Below are 25,941 nucleotides of genomic sequence, written 5' to 3'. Positions count from 1 at the left end.
TAACAGCCAGAGCCTCAGCTATTCAGATAAAGATACAAGGCATCGCTCTCCCACAAGAAATATTTACACAGTTACAGTGAAACATCGAACCATAGAATCCCTACAGTGCAGAACAAGCCTATTTAGCCCATTGAGTCTGCACTGACTCTCCAAAAGAGCATAGAATCATAGAATCATAGAAACCCTACAGTGCAGAAAGAGGCCATTTGGCCCATCGAGTCTGCACCGACCACAATCCCACCTGGGCCCTACCCCCATATCCCTACACACTCACCCGCTAATCCCTCTAACCTACGCATCTCAGGACACTAAGGGGCAATTTTAGCATGGCCAATCAACCTAACCCGCCCATCTTTGGACTTACCCAACATCTTACCCAGGCCCACCCCCCACAACTCCACACATTTACCATGGCTAATCCACCGAACCTACACATCTTGGGACACTAAGGGGCAATTTAGCATGGCCAATCCACCCAACCTGAATAACTTTGGACTGTGGGAGGAAACCGGAGCATCGGAGGAAACCCACGCAAGAACGGGAAGAACGTGCAAACTCCACACAGACAGTCACCCGAGGCCAGAATTGAACACGGGTCCCTGGCACTGTGAGACAGCAGTGCTAACCACTGTGCCAGCATGCCACCCTATTTACTGACTCACTCCAAACTAAAGCCGTGCCATTGGCAAAGCTCCAACTGCCTACTTGAATGTGGAAAGGGGCAGATAGCATTATGGGCTGCCCAATAAGCAATGGTATCCACAGTTAAATCGGTTGGAACATCTACTGCTCAGGATTATTAGGCATGAGGAACGAGCATTTAGGCGAGAGAACAGAGGGGAATCGGTGAGAATGGAATCCGACAGCCAATGCAAGACAACACCTTCAGAATGGAGGTGGAGAAAACTGACTGAGGTGGAAGGTTAGAAATGAGAGGAGAGGTTTTCCTGCGTTCTCAGAGAGGGCAAAAGGCCACAATGACTGGCAACTCCTCATCTTGTGCACCCTTCAAAGCACAACCTTCCACAGTGAGCACAAGATCTACAAAGAACCAAAGACAGACAAAAGCCAGAAAGTCAAAGTCTAATATAGAACATAGAACATAGAACAGTACAGCACAGAACAGGCCCTTCGGCCCACGATGTTGTGCCGAGCTTTATCTGAAACCAAGATCAAGCTATCCCACTCCCTATCATCCTGGTGTGCTCCATGTGCCTATCCAATAACCGCTTAAATGTTCCTAAAGTGTCTGACTCCACTATCACTGCAGGCAGTCCATTCCACACCCCAACCATTCTCTGTGTAAAGAAACTACCTCTGATATCCTTCCTATATCCCCCACCATGAACCCTATAGTTATGCCCCCTTGTAATAGCTCCATCCACCCGAGGAAATAGTCTTTGAACGTTCACTCTATCTATCCCCCTCATCATTTTATAAACCTCTATTAAGTCTCCCCTCAGCCTCCTCCACTCCAGAGAGAACAGCCCTAGCTCCCTCAACCTTTCCTCATAAGACCTACCCTCCAAACCAGGCAGCATCCTGGTAAATCTCCTCTGCACTCTTTCCAGCGCTTCCACATCCTTCTTATAGTGAGGTGACCAGAACTGCACACAATATTCCAAATGTGGTCTCACCAAGGTCCTGTACAGTTGCAGCATAACCCCACGGCTCTTAAACTCCAACCCCCTGTTAATAAAAGCTAACACACTAAAGGCCGCCTTCACAGCTCTATCCACTTGAGTGACAACCTTTAGAGATCTGTGGATATGGACCCCAAGATCTCTCTGTTCCTCCACAGTCTTCAGAACCCTACCTTTGACCCTGTAATCCACATTTAAATTAGTCCTACCAAAATGAATCACCTCACATTTATCAGGGTTAAACTCCATTTGCCATTTTTCAGCCCAGCTTTGCATCCTATCTATGTCTCTTTGCAGCCTACAACAGCCCTCCACCTCATCCACTACTCCACCAATCTTGGTGTCATCAGCAAATTTACTGATCCACCCTTCAGCCCCCTCCTCTAAGTCATTAATAAAAATCACAAAGAGCAGAGGCCCAAGCACTGATCCCTGTGGCACTCCGCTGGCAACCTGCCTCCAATCCGAAAATTTTCCATCCATCACCACCCTCTGTCTTCGATCAGATAGCCAGTTACCTATCCAATCGGCCAACTTTCCCTCTATCCCACACCTCCTCACTTTTATCATAAGCCGACCATGGGGGACCTTATCAAACGCCTTACTAAAATCCATGTATATGACATCAACTGCCCTACCTTCATCAACACACTTAGTTACCTCCTCAAAAAATTCAATCAAATTTGTGAGGCACAACCTGCCCTTCACGAATCCGTGCTGACTATCCCGGATTAATCCGCATCTTTCTAAATGATCGTAAATCCCATCCCTAAGGACCTTTTCCATCAATTTACCAACCACCGAAGTAAGACTAACCGGTCTATAATTACCAGGGTCATTTCTATTCCCTTTCTTAAACAGAGGAACAACATTCGCCACTCTCCAGTCCTCTGGCACTATCCCCGTGGACAGCGAGGACCCAAAGATCAAAGCCAAAGGCTCTGCAATCTCATCCCTTGCCTCCCAAAGAATCCTAGGATACATTTCATCAGGCCCAGGGGACTTATTGACCTTCAGTTTATTCAAAACTGCCAGGACATCCTCCCTCCGAACATCTATTTCCTCCAGCCTATTAGTCCTTAATGGTTTAAGGACTGAGGTGGGGAGAACTTTCTTCACCCAGAGAGGGGTGAGTCTGTGGAATTCACTACCACAGAAAGCAGTTGAAGCCAAATAATTGGCACCGGAATTCTCCCATCCCGTCCACCAGTGGAATTTTAGCGGGCGGGTTGCGGAGAATTTGAAATGCCATTGACAGTCGTGCGGGAATTTCCGGCTTTTAGACCAGCACGGCCGGAGAATTCCGCCTTGTATGTTTTCAAGAAGGAGTTTGGTATAACACGTGAGGTGAAGGGGATCAAAGGCTATGGGGAGAAGGCAAGGGATCAGGGTGTTCAGTTCGATGATCAGCCATGATCATGATGAATGGTGGAGGAGGCTCAAAAGGCCGAATGGCCTCCTCCTGCTCCTATTTTCTATGTTTCTATACTGAATGCCATTTTTGTCACAGTGAACTCACAGTCGTTCCATGATCACTGTGAGCTCTCTTGTTCTCTTTACTAAAAGATTGTTCCTCATGTACAATAAGAACATAAGAACATAAGAAATAGGAGCAGGAGTAGGCCATCTAGCCCCTCGAGCCTGCCCCGCCATTCAATAAGATCATGGCTGATCTGACGTGGATCAGTACCACTTACCCGCCTGATCCCCATAACCCTTAATTCCCTTACCGATCATGAATCCATCCATCCGCGCTTTAAACATATTCAGCAAGGTAGCCTCCACCACCTCAGTGGGCAGAGAATTCCAGAGATTCACCACCCTCTGGGAGAAGAAGTTCCTCCTCAACTCTGTCTTAAACCGACCCCCCTTTATTTTGAGGCTGTGTCCTCTAGTTTTAACTTCCTTACTAAGTGGAAAGAATCTCTCCGCCTCCACCCTATCCAGCCCCCGCATTATCTTATAAGTCTCCATAAGATCCCCCCTCATCCTTCTAAACTCCAACGAGTACAAACCCAATCTCCTCAGCCTCTCCTCATAATCCAAACCCCTCATCTCCGGTATCAACCTGGTGAACCTTCTCTGCACTCCCTCCAATGCCAATATATCCTTCCTCAAATAAGGGGACCAATACTGCACACAGTATTCCAGCTGCGGCCTCACCAATGCCCTGTACAGGTGCATCAAGACATCCCTGCTTTTATATTCTATCCCCTTCGCAATATAGGCCAACATCCCATTTGCCTTCTTGATCACCTGTTGTACCTGCAGACTGGGCTTTTGCGTCTCATGCACAAGGACCCCCAGGTCCCTTTGCACGGTAGCATGTGATTGCTACCAGCCTATTGAGCAGTGGATACCATGGCTTGTTGGGCAGCCCATAATGATGCCTACTGCAGTTCCTTTCCAGGTCAGATAGGCAGATGTACAATCACCTTCACAATCCTGCAAGCGAATGGACGAGTTTCTCGAACACATTCTCTCAAAAGAAAAGTGACAAAAAGTTCAACAGACTCAAATTTTCTCCGCAATCTGTCTCCCTAATCCAAAGGAGGAGAGGAAACACAAAGTATGGCCCGTACGCTCAACGTGACACATTTTCCCTCACCTCTAGGTCTGTAGGCTAGCCGATATCCTTGCAGAGGAAAAGATGGTGGTTTCCATGCCAACTTCAGCTTAAAGCGTTCAGCTTTGGCCACTCGGAAATTCAAAACTCCAGGTAGGGTCTCTGAAAGAGATACAAAATAAACCAATGATAGACACCATTATACAGCATAACACACGATAGTGAGGCCTTAAACCAAGGCCTTCATTTCTTCTCAAAGATCTCACGGCATTATTGCAAAGGTGAGCGGGGGAGATCTGCCTGGTGCCCTTTTTACCCAACTAACATGACACAAAAAACAGATAATCTGGTCCATTTATCCTGTGGGACTTTGCTGTGAGAGATTTGGCAGTACTGCTATCTATATCACACCTATGGCGCAGCGGGTAGCTTCCCTGCCTCTGAGGCAGAAGCTCCGGATTCGAGTCCCACCCCAAGACTTGATGGCCAATAAAGGTGCATTCGTAACATGACCAAACAGGTTGAGTGCGTCAACCTGTAAATCCTTCCAAACACACCAGTGGCTAGCAGTAAGAGCGGGAGAGACTCCTGGTTAGCGACACTTGATGTGGAATGGCACCTCTAAAGCTATATAAGCCTCTGGCAACAGACGAGCGGCCTGTTCCAGGAATTACTAGATATGGAAGAGGCCAAGTGAGAGAGTAGGAGAGACTAGGATCCAAGAACGCAGACTCAAAGAACAAAGAACAATACAGCACAGGAACAGGCCCTTCGGCCCTCCAAGCCTGCACCGATCATGTGTTCCTAACTAGACCATCCGTTTGTATCCCTCTATTCCCAGACTCAGGGTAAAGGGAAACCCTTTAGAACCGAGATGAGGAGGAATTTCTTCAGCCAGAGGGTGGTGAAGCTTATTGTCACAGAAGGCTGTGGAGGCCGGGTCACTGAGTATATTTAAGACAGAGATAGATAGGTTCTTGATTGGTGAGGGGATCAAAGGTTACGGGGTAAAGGCGAGAGAATGGAGTTGAGAAACATATCAGCCATGGTTGAATGGCAGAGAAGACTCGATGGGCTGAGTGGCCTTATTCTGTTCATGTATTTTATGGTCTATTTTCTGATCTTATGGAAACAGACGAAAGCCTGTACCACTAGGTACGGGTAGAGAATTGGAATTACACTTCAAAAGTGATTAATTGACTGTGTAAAGAGTTCTAGGATGACTCATGGTTGTGGGAGTTGCTAGACAATTCCAAGGTGTTATATAAACCCAAAGCTTTCCCGATTGGAGCCTACAACAGCCAGGTTTGCATTCATAATTGAAAGAATTTTGAACCGTGAGAATATAAGAGGAACATGATGAATGCAAGACTTTATAATATTGTTATAAAAACAGAAAATGCTGGAAAAACTCAGCAGATCTGGCAACATCCATGGAGAGAGAAACAGAATTAACATTTCGAGTTCATGTGACTTTTCTTCAAGAAGAATCATAGAATCCCTACAGTGCAGAATGAGGCCATTCGGCCCATCGAGTCTGCACCAACCACAATCCTACCCAGGCCCTATCCCCATAACCACATACATTTACCCTAGCTAGTCGCCCTGACACTAAGGGGAAATTTAGCATGGCCAATCCAGCTAACCCACACAACTTTGGACTGTGGGAGGAAACCAGAGCACCCGGAGGAAACCTGCACAGACACGGGGAGAACGTGCAAACTCCATTCAGCTAGTGACCTGAGGCCAGAATCGAACCCAGATCCCTGGTGCTGTGAGGCAGCAGCGCTAACCATTGTGCCACTGTGCCATCCCATATGGACTTGAAAGGTTAACTCTGTTTCGATCACCACAGATGCTGTCAGACCTGTTGAGTTTTTTCTGCATTTTCTGTTTTTTCTTCATTTCAGCATCCCCGGTATTTTCTTTTTGTTTATAAAGCGATTATCTTTGAAACTGTCTCCTTTAATTCAAGGTAAAATTGAGTGGTTTGGAGAGGAGGAGTTTGAGCTATGAAAGCTGTCCAGAGAAAATTCTTCTCAGCAGGTTGCCATGGAGTCAGAGATCCAGTTCGAGACGTATTGAAATTTAGGTAAAGGTTTTACCACTTGACACAACAGCGCAGGGACCAGGCTTGGGTCACTGTCTGTGTGGAGTTTGCACATTCTCCCCGTGTCTGCATGGGTTACCTCTGGGTGCTCCGGTTTCCTCCCACAGCCCAAAGATGTGCGGGTTAGATGGATTGGCCATGCTAAATTGCCCCTTAGTGTCAGGGAGACTAGCTAGGGTGAATACGTGGGGTTACGAGTATAGTACCTGGGTGGGATTGTGGTTGGTACAGACTCGATGGGCTGAATGGCCTTCTTCTGCACTATAGGGATTCCAGGGATCCTAAGAAGGCAGTCTTGCTGTGCCCAGACTCACAGGGTGGGGTTTTCCAGCCTCGCTCAGCCCGAAACCAGAAAATTCCGCCCGAGGTCAATGAACATTTCCATGGTCCACCCCTCATCCGCTCCGATTCCCGTGGCGGGCAGAACGGGAGGATTCGCCAGACTCTCAGAGTCAGTCAGACAAAGTGATTTGACGAAGGAGACTCCACAACAGGTGCTGCTATGCCAGGCAGTAGAAAATGACTGTTTTTGACGATTAGCTGCCAAGCAGAGTGCTGGTGAGGATGGATTCCCCGTTTGAAGAGTTGTGGAGAGTTAGAGGCCAAGACATTGCCAGAACGTGCCTTGCTCCTGGAAGTCCATTTGATTATGCTCAAAGGATTGAGTGAAAGGACCGTCTTTGAAGGACACTGGGAGATTCATTCTTGGGAGGGTGGGGTGCATGAAGAAGAGATCCTAATGAGGCTGGGAGCAGCTTGGAAGTTTACGTACAGGACTGCGGGCACGATTTTCCAGCCGCGCTCACCCCAAAGCTGGAAATTCCCACCCGAGGTCAACGGATCTTTGCATCGTCTGCCGAATTTTCTGTCTCTCCCGCCAAGATTCCCGTGGCGGGCGAGATGGGAAAATTCTGCCCCACATCTCTGCTGAGAGTGCCATGTAATATATAAATGTGGTTTGTGTTAGGAGGTTAACAGGAAGTAAATTTTCAATAATTTATTGCACTAGTTGCTTACTAAATAACGTTTAGTCGATGCTGACTTTGGTTTGTTACAGTAAATACCTTAAAATGCAAAATCTTATCATGTGATTCTTTGTCACGGTGAAATTTGTATCCCTTTTTTACAAGGTATCAGTCTCTATAGGGATCCCAACAGGAGACCATTTAGCCCTGTGAGTCTGTTCCACCATTCAGTTCAATCCCAGCTGATCTGTATCATAACTCCATCTTACTCCCTTTGTTCTGTAACTGTTAGCATTCTAATCAAACAAAAATCTATCAATTCCAGTTCTGAAATATTCAATTGACACTCCAGCCTTGACAGCTATCTGGGGGAGAGAGTTCCAGATTCTCACTACACCTGGTGTGAAGAACTACTTCCTGAAATCACAGCTGAATGGTCTTGCTCTAATTCTAAGGTTACTTCCTTTTGTTCTGGACTGAATCTTCATCACAGGAACATAGAACAAGAGAAGTGTTTCGAAGGGGCAGATTTTATAAAACTTTTAAGACCTTTTAAACTGTCTCATACTTTATAAAATGGTTATCTTTTAAACGGTCTTCTTTAATTCAAGGGAAAATGGAGTCGTTTGGAGGAAATAGTTACTCTCTATCTACCCAATCAAAACTTTGATCATCTTAAACACCTCAATTCCATCATCCCTTCATCTATATTCAAGAGATTACAAGCTTTGCCTGTGCAATCTGAATTCATAATATAATCCTTTTAGCCCCAGTCTCTTTTGAGGTTGTAAACAAAATGATAAAATTACATCCAGCCACCACACCTCACTGGGTTGGGTCCAATGATCTTGGCCAAAAGAGAGCTGGCAGTGCGGCAACACTAAAGAACAAGACTCCAAATGAAATTGATCGATGATACTCACTTGTCCGCCCCTTCCCCGAGGTGGATTCGCCGATGCTGTTTGCGTACTGAGCTATCACCGTGACCACATATTCAGTCGCGGGCTTCAGTCCTTGTAAAAGAGCCGAGCTTTCATCCGCGCGAACAGTAATCTGGCCAAGAACAAGATGCCAATATGCAACAGTCAGCAAAAAAGCAAAGTGCAATCCCAGTGTAACACTCCCTCCATAAAACCCACTGCTGGAACCAATTCCGGGTCTCTCAATAAAGCACATCAAAGGTGGAGCAGGAATCTCACTGCGAGTGGCTTGTACCAGTATAACGTTTATTTACTAGTGTCACAAGTCGGCTTACATTAACACTGCAATGAAATTACTGTGAAAATCCCCTCGTCGCCACACCCCGGCGCCTGTTCGGGTACACTGAGGGAGAATTTAGCATGGCCAATGCACCTAACCAGCACGTCTTTCAGACTGTGGGGGGAAACCGGAGCACCCGGAGGAAACCCACGGGGAGAACATGCAAACTCCACACAGGCAGTGACCCAAGTCAGGATCGAACCTGGATGCCTGGCGCTGAGAGGCGGCAGCACTAAACACTGTGTCACCATGCAACAGACCCCAATAAATTGTGTTAAAATGGCATAACACAAGCACCGTAAAGGATACAATACAAAGATTAATCCCCCTTTGTGACAGATAGCCCCAACAGACCTCCCCCCTCACACCCCCCACCCCCTTCACCCCAGGGTGCTTCGACACTTCATTGCCCATTATGCCAATGGAAATTTTGGAACAAAGTGTTCACTTGCCAATGAGAAGACCCTGGCCTCAATTAACTTGGGTCACACATCAGTGTTACATACTGCACTTGTTGGATAAAAGAACATGACACAGTGTGGGGTTGGATGTAAACAACAATGGGAGGGGGGTGTGGGCAGCAGTTGGGAATGGCCTCCACAATCTCTCCCTTAATGTCTAACTATAGCAGGGTATTCCATGTTTGAATATCCCTTTCTGTGAAGTCATTTCTTCAAACTCCCTCCTACTTTCTTCAAATGTTCCTTGTTATCAATTCATCAACTGATGGAAACAACCTTCCACTATTGATCGTAAAGAAGTCCCCGACTTGAACGATCTCAGTTCCAGTGAGGAGAACCACAATTACTTGAGCCTTTCTCAAAGCAAGCATTTCCGCCCTTAAGTCAGAAGGTCATGTCTTCAATTCCCAGACCAATGGCTCGAGCACAAAATCTGAAGCACCGTCATCCCAACCCCCAACCACAGCACAGCACTCAGAGTCTCACTTGACTCAGAGAGTTTGCACTGACTTTCTGATAAGGGGCTAAAGCAAGTCTGCCTCCTGAATGCAGAACAAGAGCAGCTGAGTCCTCCACAGCATCCTGACACACATTTATTCCTCAACCAACATCACCCAGAAACACAGAAAACAGGCGCAGAAGTAGCCCATTCGGACCTTCAAGCCTGTTCACAGAATCACAGAATCCCTACAGTGCAGATGGAGGCCATTCAGCTCATCGAGTCTGCACCGACAACACTCCCACCCAGGCCCTATCCCCATAACCCCTGCTAATCCCTCCTGACACCAAGGGTCAATCCACCTAACCCGCACATCTTTGGAGTGTGGGAAGAAACCTGAGCAACCGGAGGAAACTCATACAGACACGGGGAGAACTTGCAAACTCCACACAGGCAGTGGCTGAGGCTGAAATTGAACCCAGGTCCCTGGCGCTGTGAGGCAGCTGTTCCGTCATTCATTATGATCATAGCGGATCATCCAACTCAATAGCCTGATCCCACCTTCCCCCCGCATCCTTTGATCCCCTTTGCCCCAAGTGCGAGGTCTAACTGCTTCTTGAAAACATACAATGCTTTGGTCTCAATTACTTTCTGTGTCAGCGAACTCCACAGGCTTACTGCTCTCTGGATGGAGAAATTTCTCCTCACCTCCGTCCTAAAAGGTTTACGCTGTATCGTCAGACTATGACCGCCGGTTCTGGACATCCCCACCATCAGGAACATCCTTCCTCCATTTATCCTGTCTAGTCCTGTTAGAATTTTTTTGGTTTCTGTGAGATCCCCCCTCATTCTTCTGAACTCCAGCGAAAACAACCCTAACCTACTCGATCTCTCCTCATATATCAGTCCCGCCATCCCAGGAATCAGTCTGGTAAACCTTCTCTGTACTCCCTCAAGAGCAAGGACATCCTTCCTCAGATAAGGAGACCAAAGCTGCACACAATATTCCAGGTGTAGTCTCATCAAGGCCCTCTATAATTGCTTCAAGACATTCCTGCTCCTGTACTCGAATCCTCTCGCTATGAAGGCCAACGTACTATTTTTTCATTTTTTACTACTTGCTGCATCTATGTGCTTACTTTCAGTGACTGGTGTATGAGGACACCCTGGTCTCATTGCACATTTCTGTCTCTCAACCTATAGCCATTCCGATAATAATCTGTCTTCCTATTATTGCTACCAAAGTGGATAACCTCACATTTATCCATATTATCCTCCATCTGCCATGCATGTACCCACTCACTCTGCCTGTCCAAATCACACTGAAACATCTCTGCATCCTCCTCACAGCTCACCCTCCCAAACAGCTTTGTGTCATCTGCAAATTTGGAGATAAAACGTTCAGTTTCCTTGTCTAAATCATTGATAAATATTGTGAATAGCTAGGCTCCTGGCACCAATACCTGTGGTACCCCACGAGTCACCACCCACCATTCGGAAAAAGACCCATTTATTCCTACTTTTTGTTTCCTGTCTGCCAACCAGTTTTCCATCCATCTCAATACACTGCCCCCAATCCCATGCGCTTTAATTTTACCTGCGGATTATTGCATTGCTGTTTGTTTGCACAAATTATCTTCTACATTTTCTGCATAACATCAGTGGCTCCCCAGTTTCAAAGTTCTGCATTGACTGAAAAGCACTGCTCTGTTCACAAAAGGCGCTATATAAATACAAGGTTATTCCTGCCATTCTTCATGACATCCTCTCTAATCTAATGTTCATTTTATAATTGCAGTGCCCGGAATGGACTACAAAACACCCAATATAGCCACTTTTAGATTCAGCATCACTTGTCCTCTGTGCTGCCATTTACCAGAATGAATCACTCTGTCCGAGGTGAGGAATTAACCCCATTCAAAGTATGACACCAACCTCTCGGAGCTCGGCTGAGATTGGAAGGCCCAGTGCGTTGAGGGGAGTGTACTGGACTTTATACCCCGTCACAGGCCCGACTGCCACGGTCCATCGGATCCGCATCGATTCAAAGCCCTCGTCACTGAAGATCAGACTTGAAGGACCACCAGGGACCTGAGTAGCTAAAAACGCAAGAGAAAAGAGATCACAATGACTTCAGTTTCGAGCTCTAGCAACTTACTAAGCCCCAGGATAGGGATCAGAAGTCATAGCTACGGTAGAGAGAAAGATCAACTTAATACGAGGTAGGTCCATTCAAAAGTCTGACAGCAGCAGGGAAGAAGCTGTTCTTGAGTCGGTTGGTACGTGACCTCAGACTTTTGTATCTTTTTCCTGGTGGAAGAGAGAACGTCCAGGGTATGTGGGGTCCTTGATTATGCTGGCTGCGGGAAGCGGGAAGTGTAGACAGAGTCAATGGATGGGAGGATGGACTGGGCTTCGTTCACGACCCTTTGTAGTTTCTTTGTGTCTGACAAGAATGTTATCATGCTTGTATGTTTTCAATGGCTTGCATGTTTGCAAAAGTCTCTCACTACAGGATTTCTAATCACACCAAACCCCAAACACTAAGGTGGTCTCCCCCATGGCCTTTGTTACTCACCATCAGGTGCGTCTAAGGCTCCCCCCGTAATGGAGCAAACCCTCCGTGAAACAAGTGGTGTGAGAGTTCGTAGGATTTTGAAGTCATTCACGAAGAAGGAATATTCCTTTGCGGGTGTTGAGGTGATATCATCAAGTTCCTTTTTATCTGCATTCTTTATCCCTGGGGAGAAAGATTGAAGATTACATTGGAGAGCGACAGGAAAGAAGAGTCCAGAGTCAGAAATTATTCCTCGTTTCTCACTCGCAAATACAATCTCAGGTAGAACATACCAACAGCGAATAATTTCACATCCTGGCTCCGCAACTTTAAGGCTGGTCGGTCAACGTTATCCTGTGATTTTCCGTCCGTTATCAAGATGGCAATCTAAACACAAAACATTGGACCTTAAGAGATCGTTTGTGTTGAAAGCATGTTTAGTTTTTGGACTGTTGGCATTTACAATGTCCCCCAGCCTTGCTGTCAACTTCCAAATGCAAGAAGTCTCACAACACCAGGTTAACGTCCAACAGGTTTATTTGGAATCACGAGCTTTCGGAGCGCTGCTCCTTCATCAGGTGAGAGGAGGTTAGTTCACAAATACGGCATATATAGACAGAGACACGATTGCAAGATAATTACAGATTGGAATGTGAAGAATGGTTGGAATGCGAGTCTTTACAGGTAATCAAGTCTTTACAGGATGTCAGAGGAACCGCCATATTGGAGTGACGTCAGAACAATCCACATCATAACTTCCATATGGTAACTTGTCACCTTGGCCCTATATTAAAAGGAGGCCTTTGATGGAGTCCCCCCCCCCCCCCCCCCCCCCCCCGCCGCCCCCACCATCCCACCTCCCCCTCCCTTGATCTTTCCTGCATGAGGCCTGAGCAGGATCCCTCAACTCCTCACTTCAGCCTGAAAATCAAGGCTGGGTGGGATATGGTCCTAAAGTGGTCTTTAATTGGCCACTTAAAGGCCCCAATTGGTGCAAGGATGGAAGGACAGCATGGGGCCTAGGTCTCACTGGGCGAGGGCCCAGTGTGAAGGCCATCCAAAGAATTTTACAGCCACAAACTGGGCGAGAAACACCCCCGGCAGGAGGGAATGTAAAAATGCAATAGGAGAAATGCTAGGAACCCCTTTGTTGTCCAACCATTCTCATATCAGGGTGTATAATGTTCAGTGTCATCCCTATCCTGTAACCCAGTCACCCGCCTTTGGATGAAAGTATAGAAGTTTTCAATACTAATCGTATTTCATAGAATCATAGAAACTTTACAGGGCAGCAGGAGACCATTCGGCCCATCGAGCCTGCACTGGTTCTCCAACAGAGCATCTTACCCTTCCCTATCCCCGCAACCCTACACATTGACCCGCTAATCCCCCTAACCTACACATCTTTGGACACTATGAGGCAATTTAGTATGGCCAATCCACCTAATCGGCACATCTTTGGACTGTGGGAGGAAACCCATGCAGACATGGGAAGAACATGCAACTCCACACAGATAGTCACCAAAGATCAGAATTGAACCCAGGTCCCTGGTGCCGTGAGGCAGCAGTGCTAACCACTGCCCTTTTCCCTGCCCTTCTCTGCACTCTTTAGTAAAGCGTTTGACAAAGTCCCTCATGGTAGGTTGGTGCAAAAGGTTGGATCTCATGGGATAAAGGGGGAGGTGGCTGGATGGGTGGAGAACTGGCTTGGTCACAGAAGACAGAGGGTGGTAGTGGAAGGGTCTTTTTCCGGCTGGATGCCTGTGACTAGTGGTGTTCCGCAGGGCTCTGTATTGGGGCCTCTGCTGTTTGTGATTTATATAAACGATCTGGAAGAAGGTGTAACTGGGGTGATCAGTAAGTTTGCGAACGACACGAAAATGGCTGGACTTGCAGATAGTGAGGAACATTGTCAGAGGCTACAGAAGGATATAGATAGGCTGGAAATTTGGGCAAAGAAATGGCAGATGGAGTTCAACCCAGATAAATGCGAAGTGATGCATTTTGGTCGAACTAACGTAGGGGGGGAGCTATACGATAAATGGCAGAACAATAAAGGGTGTAGATACACAGAGGGACCTGGGTGTGCAAGTCCACAGATCCTTGAAGGTGACGTCACAGGTGGAGAAGGTAGTGAATAAGGCATATAGCATGCTTGCCTTTATAGGATGGGGCATAGAGTATAAAAGTTGGGGTCTGATGTTGCAGTTGTATAGAACGTTGGTTCGGCCGCATTTGGAATACTGCGCCCAGTTCTGGTCGCCACACTACCAGAAGGACGTGGAGGCTTTAGAGAGAGTACAGAGGAGGTTTACCAGGATGTTGCCTGGTATAGAAGGGCTTAGTTATGTGGAGAGATTGGGTAAACTGGGGCTGTTCTCACTGGAAAGACAGAGGATGAGGGGTGACCTAATAGAGGTGTATAAAATTATGAAAGGCATAGATAGGGTGAACGGTGGGAAGCTTTTTCCCAGGTCGGTGGTGACGTTCACGAGGGGTCATAGGTTCAAGGTGAGGGGGGGGAGGTTTAACACGGATATCAGAAGGACGTATTTTACACAGAGGGTGGTGGGGGCCTGGAATGCGCTGCCGGGCAAGGTGGTGGAGGCGCACACACTGGGAACGTTTAAGACTTATCTAGATAGCCACATGAACGGAGTGAGAATGGAGGGATACAAAAGAATGGTCTAGTTTGGACCAGGGAGCGGCGTGGGCTTGGAGGGCCGAAGGGCCTGTTCCTGTGCTATATTGTTCTTTGTTCTTTGTTCTTTTATATTCTTCTTCTCGAATAAATTATCCTATCACCCTGACAATGACATTACGGTCTCTGCTTCAATAGTTACTAGAATCATAGAATCCCTACAGTGCAGAAGGAGGCCATTCGGCCCATCGAGTCTGCATCAACAACAATCCCACCCAGGCCCTATCCCCGTAACCCTACATATTTACCCTGCTAATCCCTCTAACCTATGCATCCCGGGACATTAAGGAGCAATTTAGCATGGCCAATCCACCTGATCCTGTCCATCTTTGGACTGTGGGAGGAAACCGGAGCATCCGGAGGAAACCCACGCAGACACGGGGAGAACATGCAAACTCCACACAGACAGTGACCCAAGCTGGGAATCGAGCCCGGGGTCCCTGGAGCTGTGAGGCAGCAGTGCTAACCACTGTGCTACCGTGCCGCCAATTACTATGATAAAGCAACCCACGTTCTAACAATTGTGTGCATGTTCATAGAAGTTCATAGAATCCTACAGTACAGAAGGAGGCCATTCAGTCCATCGAGTCTACACCAACCACAATCCCAGGCTCTATCCCCATGCGTTTACCCTCTCTAGTCCCCCTGACACTAAGGGGCAATTTAGCATGGCCAATCCACCTAATCTGCGCATCTTTGGACTGTGGGAGGAAATCAGAGCACCCGGAGGAAACCCACGCAGACACGGGGAGAACGTGCAGACTCCACACAGTCAGTGACCCAAGGCCAGAATTGAACCCAGGTCCCTGGCGCTGTGAGACAGCAGTGCTAACCACTGTGCCACCGAGCCGCCCCATGTGTGAAGAAAGAGAATTGTCTAGTGACCCCTTTGATTTTCCGGCGACAATCCTGAATCTTTCCACTTTGTTTGCCAGCCACTAAATTGTAGAAAGATTTCAAAGGAGGCCTTTCAGCCCATCAAACCTGAGCCAGGTGGCTATCAGAAGCATCTTAATTGTGCGAAACCCTTCATAACAAACTGCAAGTGTTTCCACTGAATTTAGCCATTATCCTCTGTAAAATCACAACTGCTGAAGCATTTCATCTTAATTAGAACATAGAACATAGAACAGTACAGCACAGAACAGGCCCTTCGGCCCACGATGTTGTGCCGAGCTTTATCTGAAACCAAGATCAAGCTATCCCACTCCCTATCATCCTGGTGTGCTCCATGTGCCTATCCAATAACCGCTTAAATGTTCCTAAAGTGTCTGACTCCACTATCACTGCAGGCAGTCCATTCCACACCCCAACCACTCTCTGCGTAAAGAACCTACCTCTGATATCCTTCCTATATCTCCCACCATGAACCCTATAGTTATGCCCCCTTGTAATAGCTCCATCCACCCGAGGAAATAGTCTTTGAACGTTCACTCTATCTATCCCCTTCATCATTTTATAAACCTCTATTAAGTCTCCCCTCAGCCTCCTCCGCTCCAGAGAGAACAGCCCTAGCTCCCTCAACCTTTCCTCATAAGACCTACCCTCCAAACCAGGCAGCATCCTGGTAAATCTCCTCTGCACTCTTTCCAGCGCTTCCACATCCTTCTTATAGTGAGGTGACCAGAACTGCACACAATATTCCAAATGTGGTCTCACCAAGGTCCTGTACAGTTGCAGCATAACCCCATGGCTCTTAAACTCCAACCCCCTGTTAATAAAAGCTAACACACTATAGGACTTCTTCACAGCTCTATCCACTTGAGTGGCAACCTTTAGAGATCTGTGGATATGGACCCCAAGATCCAGAAATTACAGCTTCTCATTCCAGCTATTGTTCTCACAGAATACCACAACTTTGTTTCTGGCCCAAAGCCCTGCCTGCACGACTCAACACCTGATTAAAATGTGCATGAAATATTGAAAGATTTGGAATGATAAAAACTCTCTCACCTTGGGCACACTGCGTCGCAATCTGACCGACCCAAAGAAGTTGTCCGCGATATACTTCAGTCCCGCTCCTGTTCTTGTGTTCCCACCTTTGTAACGCAAATTGCGGATGGCAGTCAGTATTTGGGATCCGTTGCCATGGTCTTCAAAAGAAAACTCAACCCTTTATGAACAAGGAGAAAAGGCACGGATTAGAAACATAGAAACCAGAAGCAGGAGGAGGCCATTCGGCCCTTCGAGTCTGCTCCGCCATTCATCTTGATCATGGCTGATCATCGAATTCAATATCCTGATCCCCCCTTCCCCCCATTTCCCTTGATCCTTTTAGCCCTAAGAGCAGTATCTAATTTCTTCTTGAAATCACACAACATTTTGGCCTCAACTACTTTCTGTGGTAGTGAATTCCACACATTCACCACTCTCTGGGTGAAGAAATTTCTCCTCACCTCAGTTCTAAAACGTTTACCCCTTATCCTCAAACTATGACCCCTGGTTCTGGACTCCCCCCACCATCGGGAACATTCTTTCTGAATCTATCCTGTCTAACCCTGTGAGAATTTTATAAGTTTCAATGAGATCTTCTCTCTCTCTTTTAAACTCCAGTGAATATAAACCCAACCGACTTCGTCTCTCCTCATATGACAGACCTGCCATCCCAGGGCTGAACTAAGGAAGGGGTTTAAGATGCTTCCTGAAGTGCCACAATTGGCAAAATTGACCTCGGGACATCTCAAATATCACCTGAAGTAACCGAGTCAATAAGGTTTATCCTAACACACAATCAGGGTCAAAGGCAGGGTTCTGAGGAATGTGGAGGAACAGAGAGACTTGGAGAAAAAAACCAGAGGGCATGGGTTAAGGGTGAAAGGAGAAAAGTTTAAAGGGAATATTAGGGGGGGCTTCTTCACGCAGAGAGTGGTGGGAGTGTGGAATGAGCTGCCAGATAAAGTGGTAAATGCGGGGTCACTTTTAACATTTAAGAAAAACTTGGACGGGTTCATAGATGAGAGGGGTGTGGAGGGATGTGGTCCAAGTGCAGGTCAGTGGGACTAGGCATAAAATGGTTCGGCACAGACAAGAAGGGCCAAAAGGCCTGTTTCTGAGCTGTAATTTTCTATGGTTCTATGGTTCTATGGAGGAAACCCATGCAGACACGGGAAGAACATGCAATCTCCACATAGTCAGTGACCCAAGGCCGGGAATCGAACCCGTGGCCCTGGCGCTGTAAGGCAGCAGTGCTAACACTGTGCCACCCGCCTCTAGACTTGAGTAGTTTAAGGTTTATTTATTAATGTCACAAGTAGGCTTGCATTAACACTGCAATGAAGTCACTGTGAAATCCCCTAGTCGCCACACTCCGGCGCCTGTTCAGGTACACTGAGGGAGAATTTAGCACGGCCAATCCACCTAACCAGCACTTCTTTTGGATTGTGGGAGGAAACTGGAGCGCCCGGAGGAAACCCACGCAGACACAGGGAGAACATGCAAACTCTGCACAGATAGCGATCCAAGCTGGGAATCGAACCTGGGTCCCTGGCGCTGTGAGACAGCAGTGCTAACCCACCGTGCCACCATGCCGCATTCCTACATGCTCCTGGCTGGCCTCTTCCATTCTACCCTTTGTAAACTTGAGGTGATCCAAAATTCTGCTGCCCATATCCTTCACACCGTACCCTGTTCACACATTGGCCATGTGCTCCCTGACCTTTATTACCTCCCATTTAAGTATCGCCTTGGTCATAAAATTCTGGTCCTTGTTTTCAAATCTCTCCATGGCTTCGCCCTTTCCCTATCTCGATAATCTCCATCAGCCCCTCAACTTTCCGTCACACGCTTCCATTTCTGGCCTCTTGAGAATCCCAAATGGCCTCAGCATCAGAGGTCACGCCTTCAGCTTGCCAGGCCCTGAACTCTGGAGTTCCCTCTCTAAACCTCTCTGTCTCTATCTCTCTCTTTCTTCCTTTAAGATGCTCCTTAACACCATCTTCTTTGACCAAAGACTTGGACATCTGACCGAGTAACTTCTTCTTGGCTCTGTGTCAGATTCTGTCACAAGTCACAGAATGGTTACTGTTGCAGGAGAAGGCCATTTGGCCCATCGTGTCTGCACCAGCTCTCCAAACGAGCATCATGACTTAGTGCCATTTCCCTGCCTTTTAGCCGTACACCCTGCACATTTTCAAATAATCATCTAATGTCCTCTTGAATGTCTCGATTGGACCTGTCTCCACCACACTTCCAGGCAGTGCGTTCCAGACCCGAGATACTCGCCATGTGAAAAATTATTTTCTCACATCACATTTGCTTCTTTTGCAAATCACTTTAAACCTGTGTCCCTCTCGTTCTGGATCATTCTATGCGTGGGAACAGTTTCTGCTGTATGATGGTCCAGTGAAGCACCTTGGGATGATTTGGTTGCTTAGAGGTGCTATATAAATACAAGTTGTGGCTGTTGTTGCAGAATGAGGGACAGTTTCAGGATATGGGGAGATGATGGCCTTGTGGTTTTATCACCAGAAACCCAGATGATGCTCTGGGGACCCGGGTTCGAATCCTGCTGCGGCAGGTGGTGGAATTTGAATTCAGTAAAACAAATCTGGAATTAAGAATCTAAGTGATGACCATGAAACCATTGTTGGAAAACCCCATCTGGTTCACTGATGTCTTTAGGGAAGGAAATCTGCCGTCCTTACCTGGTCTGGCCTACATGTGATGTGGTTGACTCTCAACTGACCTCTCTCTGAACAAGGGCAACTAGGGATGGGCAATAAATGCTGGCCAGCCAGCGACGCCAGATCCCACGAATGAATAAAAATTAAGTAAGGAAGCTGCCATTTAGGATTGAGATGTAGGGAACTCAGAGGGATATGAATCTTTGGAATTATCTAACCCAGAGGGCTGTGGTGTTCCATCATTGAGCGTATTCAAGATTCAGACCAATAGAGTTTTAGACTTGCAGGGAGTTAAGAGATATGGGGATAAAGTGGAGGCAGAGTTGAGGTAGATTAATCACGATTGTATGGAATGGCAGAGCAGGGCGGCATGATGGCACAGTGGTTAGCATTGCTGTCTCACAGCTCCAGGGACCTTGGTTCGATTCCCGGCTTGGGTCACTGTCTGTGTGGAGTTTGCACATTCTCCTCGTGTGGGTTTCCTCCGGGTGCTCCGGTTTCCTCCCACAGTCCAAAGATGTGCAGATTAGGTTGATTGGTCATGCTAAATTGCCCCTTAGTGTCCTGGGATGTGTCTGTTAGAGGGATTAGCAGGGTATATATGTGGGGTTTCGGAGATAGGACCTGGATGGGATTATGGTCGGTGCAGACTCGATGGACCAAATGCCCTCCTTCTGCACTGTAGGAATTCTATGACTCCTACGTGAGGGGCAGCATGATCGATTCCAACTTGTAATTCTTATCTCCTTACGAAATCCTTCATCGTCACTTACTGTCGAAAATGGCCCCAAAGCCCAAGAGCTGAGTAACTCATTCAGTCTTTGTTCCTGAATAAATCTTTCCAGATCTCAGTGGGCCTGGTATAGCCATTAACTCGATCATTTAAGTTAAACATTCCGAACTGCATACTTTTATTCAAACCACAAAAATTACATTGAGAGTACGAGGTAAGTCAGTGCAGATGTAAAGATCGTTAAAGGATCTTGGACCAGACTCTGACCAGATGAATGGGAAGTGGTTGAGCAATTTGTAAGTGTCCGGACTGCAAAAAACATCTTGTAATATCTTGTAATTATTAAAGCATGTTTCATGTGTTTCGGGGAAATTGAAGGACAGATCAGTGGGAGGAAATGACTTGCATCGCACTCAGTCAGCACTGTGCAGCATCTGCAAGGTGCATTGCAGCAACTCACCACAGTCCCCCTGGTGTAAGTCCACCCACAATGCTGTTAGGGAGGGAGTTCCAGGATTTTGACCCAAAGGCAGTGAAGGAAGGGAGATATAATTCCAAGTCAGGATGGTGTGCAATAAAAGCAGAAAATGCTGGATAAACTCAGCAGGTATGGCACTGTCTGTGGACAGAGAAACACAGTCTAATCCCACTCTCCAGCCCTTGCTGCTATGTTTCTGATCATCACACATTTCATGTGATGTGACCACACTTCAGTAGCACATAATTGGCTGTAAAGGGCTTTAGTGTCACAAGTAGGCTTACATTAACACTGCAATGAAGTTACTGTGAAAATCCCCTAGTCGCCACATTCCGGCACCTGTTCGGGTACACGGAAGAAGAATTTATCATGGCCAATGCACCAAACCAGCACGTCTCTATTTTCTCAGAAGACTAAGGAAATTTGGCATGTCAGCAACGACTCTCACCAACTTTTACAGAATGCACCATAGAAAGCGTTCTTTCTGGTTGTATCACAGCTTGGTATGGCTCCTGCTCTGCCCAAGACTGCAAGGAACTACAAAAGGTCGTAAATGTAGCCCAATCCATCACGCAAACCAACCTCCCATCCACTGACTCTGTCTACACTTCCCGCTGCCTCGGCAAAGCAGCCAGCATAATTAAGGACCCCACACACCCCAGACATTCTCTCTTCCAACTTCTTCCATTGGAAAAAAGATACAAAAGTCTGAGGTCACGTACCAACCGACTCCAGAACAGCTTCTTCCCTGCTGCTGTCAGACTTTTGAGTGGACCTACCTTGCATTATGTTGATCTTTCTCTACACCCTAGCTATGACTGTAACACTACATTCTGCACTCTCTCCTTTCCTTCTCTATGAGTGGTATATTTTGTTTGTATAGTGCGCAAGAAACAATACTTTTCACTGTATGTTAATACATGTGACAATAATAAATCAAATCGAAATTTTTCGGACTGTGGGAGGAAACCGGAGCACCCGGAGGAAACCCACGCAGACACGGGGAGAACGTGCAGACTCCGCACAGACAGTGACCCAAGCCAAGAATCAAACCCGGGTCCCTGGTGCTGTGAGGCAGCAGTGCTAACCACTGTGCTGCCATGTATTGAGGTTGTGAAAGGTGCTACATAAATGCAAGTCTTTTTTTTACATGTGCTCTGATAGATCCATGCTCCAAGGGTCATAACGACTGATGCGCCACAGTGGCAACTCTGCATCAACCCACGTTTGATTTTGAGCAAGTCTTCCCATCGGACCGTGGGTTTATCATTCTGCATTGACATCCCAAAACCACCTTCACCTTAAAAAAAGTCACAATAAATGAGCGGTGGCTTACCTCGGGTCGTCGCTGTATTGCACCAAGCCAACACGGACCGCACTTTGACCAATCACATTTACAAACGGATGAATCGTTGCTTCGATAAAGTCTTTGACTTCTTCAAAGTTAACTCTCCCGATGCTTGAGGAACCATCCACAAGGTAGACAATATCAGCGGCAAAGACATTCCTGCACATTGCTGAAACGTGAAGGAGACACACGTCACTCTGGGTACAGCCCCAACTGGGCGTTGGCACACCTCTCGCCCAAGGCAACCGTACCAGGTTAGATCCAGGAATGACTGGTAATGGAGGTTATTAAACTAGATTGGTCTCCTGCAGAGCCAGGAGAATGCCACTTTGAAAAACAACTAAACGTGTGTAAAATTTTGTTCAATTTGGAATAGTCATAGAGGTTTACAGCATGGAAACAGGCCCTTTGGCCCAACTTGTCCATGCCGCCCTTTCTTTAACTAAGCTAGTCCCAATTGCCTGCGTTTGGCCCATATCCCTCTGTACCCATCTTACCCAAAATGCAGAATGTTGAAGGTGAGCCCAACTAGTGAAGGATCTTTGGATTAAAACTGGTTTTGCATGGACAATGGGTTGTAACTTCCTTGGAGTGGCATTCAGCTTTGGATTGTTACTCCATCCTAATTACTCACACTAAATTTCTACCGTGCCTGTCTCGCCCAATCTTCTCATTCAGCCCGGGCAAGGGGCTGGTCCTTGAGTGGATCAGGTTCAGAGGTCGGGGCGGTCAGGTCAAGCCTGCAGGGGAAGTGTAGGATAGGGTCAGTTTGGAGGGGACTTTTGGGTCAGGTTGAGGAGAGAGTGGGATTGAGGGGGGGAAGAGACGCATGAGGATGGGAAAAGCCCGATGGATCTAATGTCCTTTTGGGAAGGAAATCTGCTGGCCTTACCTGGTCTGGCCTACATGTGACTCCAGAGCCACAGCAATGTGGTTGACTCTCAACCAGGGATGGGTAATAAATTCTGGCTAGCCAGTGATGCCTATGTCCCATGAATGAATAAATAAAGGTCAGCAGGGTAGAGAATACCATGAGGGGAGTGGCGAGTTGCGGGATGGAGATGTCCCCTGGGATAGTCAGGGATGTGGTTGGAATCCTCCAGGTGATCTGGGCAGAACGGTGGCACAGAGGTTAGCACTGCTGCCTCACAGTGCCAAGGACGCAGGTTCAATTCCAGCCTTAGGTGACTGTCTGTGTGGAGTTTTCACGTTCTCCCCGTGTCTGCGTGGGTTTCCTCCGGGTGCTGCAGTTTCCTCCCACAGTCCAAAGATGTGTGGGTTAGATAGATTGGCCATGCTAAATTGACCCTTAGTGTCCCAAGATATGTAGGTTATTTGGAGGGTAAATACCTGGGGTTTTGGGGGTAGGGTCTGGGCAGGATTGTTGTCAATGCAGGCTCAATGGGCCGAATGGCCTTCCTCTGCACTGTGGGGATTCTATGATTGGCTGGTGGTGGGGGGGGAAATCATAGAAATCATAGAAACCCTACAGTGCAGAAGGAGGCCATTCGGCCCATCGAGTCTGCACCGACCACAATCCCACCCAGGCCCTACCCCCACATATTTACCCGCGAATCCCTCTAACCTACGCATCTCAGGGGCAATTTTTAACCTGGCCAATCAACCTAACCCGCACATCTTTGGACTGTGGGAGGAAACTGGAGCACCCGGAGGAAACCCACGCAGACACGAGGAGAATGTGCAAACTCCACACAGACAGTGACCCGAGACGGGAATCGAACCCGGGACCCTGGAGCTGTGAAGCAGCAGTGCTAACCCACTGTGCTACCGTGCCGCCCCTTAAAAATGTAAACTGTGGAGTCTGTGCCAAGTCTGGGCAGGACTCTGCACAGACAGTGACCTGGCTTCATTCAGCCCACCAACGTCAGCTGCGTTTGAGTGAGTGCTTCCACCCACTGTTCCTGTCGATTGTACTGTTGCTCCGAGTAAAACAGCTCGAATCTGAATTAAACAGCTTTATCTTTCCTCCGTTGTGTAACAGGTGAATATCTGACTGGTTCACAAATCCCCTTTCCGTACCTTTCTGAGACTGAGCCTCCAAGGAAGTGATGAGAACCGCCTGAGTTACAGCAACCAACATCAGCCACATCTTCATTCTCAACATCTGCAGAGAGCGGGGAGGGGGGGGAGAGAAAGATACAACAAGCATTAATAAAAACATCACAACCCTGTTCCTGGACATGATCCTCCTACAATCAGCCCATCCTGTCAAACAGTCTTTTTCCTTCCAGCTCCCAACATTTGAATAACTAATAAAGAAAAGAAACTGAATAAAAGAAACTTCTCATTAATTATTCTTTTTTCCTCCTCCTGTTTTTCTGGCAGCTGCATCCAACACAAATTCCTGGAGTCTCCTGGACAATTCTGCAGAGTTAGCAACCTGCGCAGTTATAAAAGTGGAAAAGTGTACCCCGAGGGAGAGTAAACTGAACAGCTTCGTTTGACAGACGGAAAGGCCTCATTTCTAAGAACGTCTTTGGACATCCTCAGAACTGCCTGAGCGTTGCACAGACAACTGTTTACGTATGGAGTACAATTGCTGTTCTTGCCGGGCTGTCTATGGTATTTAAATCAGCTTCAAGTTGCTGCAGTTCTCTTTCTCCCTGTCCAGAGACAGGGCAAGTTCCGCTTTGTCATTGTGGGAGTCCAGGAGGGCATTCAGACTGTAGAAGAAAAGGTAAGGTCATCAAAAGAGGGCGGCACGCTGGCACAGTGGTTAGCACTGCTACCTCACAGCACCAGGACCCGGGTTCAATCCTTGACTTGGGTGATTGTTTGGAGTTTGCACGTTCTCCCCATATTGCATGAGTTTCCTCTGGGTGCTCTGGTTTCCTCCCACACTCCAAAGATGTGCAGGTTAAGTAGATTGGCCAAGCTAAATTTCCCTTTGGTGTCCAATGATGGGCAGGTTAGGTGGATTGGCCATGCTAAATTGCCCCTTAGTGTCCAAAGATGTGCAGGTTTGGTGGATTGGCCATGCTAAATTGCCCCTTAGCGCCCAAAGATGTGTAGGTTAGAGCGATTACCCATAATAAATGCTTAGGGTTACAGGGATGGGTGGGCCTGGATGGGATGCTCTTTCAGAGAGTCAGTGCAAACCCGATGGGCCGAATGGCCTCTTACTGCACTGTAGGGGCTCTATCGTTCTAAAAGATGATGCCAATTTAACTTAAATTTTACAATGTTGTAAGTAAAAGCAAAACTGAAGGAATTCCACAGTACAGAGGTGAGGTGACAGGGATGAATTAGTTAGATCAAGGACAGTTTCAGATGAAAGACCATCAACCAGGAATGTTAACTGTGTTCCTCTCTCCACAGACGTTGCCAATACTGTTTTCTATTTTTATTTCAGATTTCCAGCATCTGCAGTATTTTGCTTGCGGGTCCTATCTTTCTCTGTGGTGTAGCACACAACAGCAAGAGCCTGCATTTATATAGTGCCTTGTAACCTAAAACATCTTAATTTGTCTCTCAAGAAGCAAAATGTGGCCCCGGGACAAGGTGACCAAAAACTTGCTCAAAGAGATAGGTTTTAAGGAACGTCCAAAAGCAGGAGAAAGAGAAAGACACGGAGGATTTCCAGGGCCAGAGGACCTGGACAGCTGAAAGCACAGCCGCCAAAGGTGGAGCAGTTAAAATCGGGAATGCTCAAGAGGTCAGGATTGGAGGAGTGCAGAGACGTGAAAGAGTCCCTAACCCCATGCACCGTCCCCTTCCCAATTCACATGTGACATTAGAACACAGGAAATCAGGAGGCAGCACAGTGGCACAGTGGTTCGCACTGCTGCTTCACAGCGCCAGGGACCCGGGTTCGATTCCCGGCTTGGGTCGCAGTCTGTGTGGAGTTTGCACATTCTCCCCGTGTCTGCGTGGGTTTCCTCACACATTCTGAAAGACGTGCTGGTTAGGTGCAGTGACCCGAACAGGCACCGGAGTGTGGCGACTAGGTGAATTTCACAGTAACTTCATTGCAGTGTTAATTGAAGTATTACTTGTGACTAATAAATAAACTTTGCTTTACTTTAGGAATCGGCCTT

General features: G+C 47.3%; 1 protein-coding gene across 1 annotated transcript; it reads right to left on the bottom strand.

Moving 5' to 3' along the window:
• Window positions 1-955: 955 nt before the first annotated feature.
• Window positions 956-23,999, bottom strand: LOC144491890 (collagen alpha-1(VII) chain-like). The gene is made up of 9 exons (XM_078210180.1): window positions 23,924-23,999; window positions 21,872-22,052; window positions 16,656-16,815; window positions 12,295-12,388; window positions 12,023-12,184; window positions 11,380-11,543; window positions 8,208-8,337; window positions 4,252-4,371; window positions 956-1,041 (listed from the first exon to the last, which is right to left on the bottom strand). Exons 1-9 carry the CDS (start codon window positions 23,997-23,999, stop codon window positions 956-958), a joined length of 1,173 nt encoding a protein of 390 aa, XP_078066306.1.
• Window positions 24,000-25,941: the final 1,942 nt, after the last annotated feature.

Source organism: Mustelus asterias, chromosome 3 (assembly GCF_964213995.1).
Source record: "Mustelus asterias chromosome 3, sMusAst1.hap1.1, whole genome shotgun sequence".
In the NCBI taxonomy this organism is placed as follows: domain Eukaryota; kingdom Metazoa; phylum Chordata; class Chondrichthyes; order Carcharhiniformes; family Triakidae; genus Mustelus; species Mustelus asterias.
This window is presented reverse-complemented; position numbering and strand designations above follow the sequence as displayed.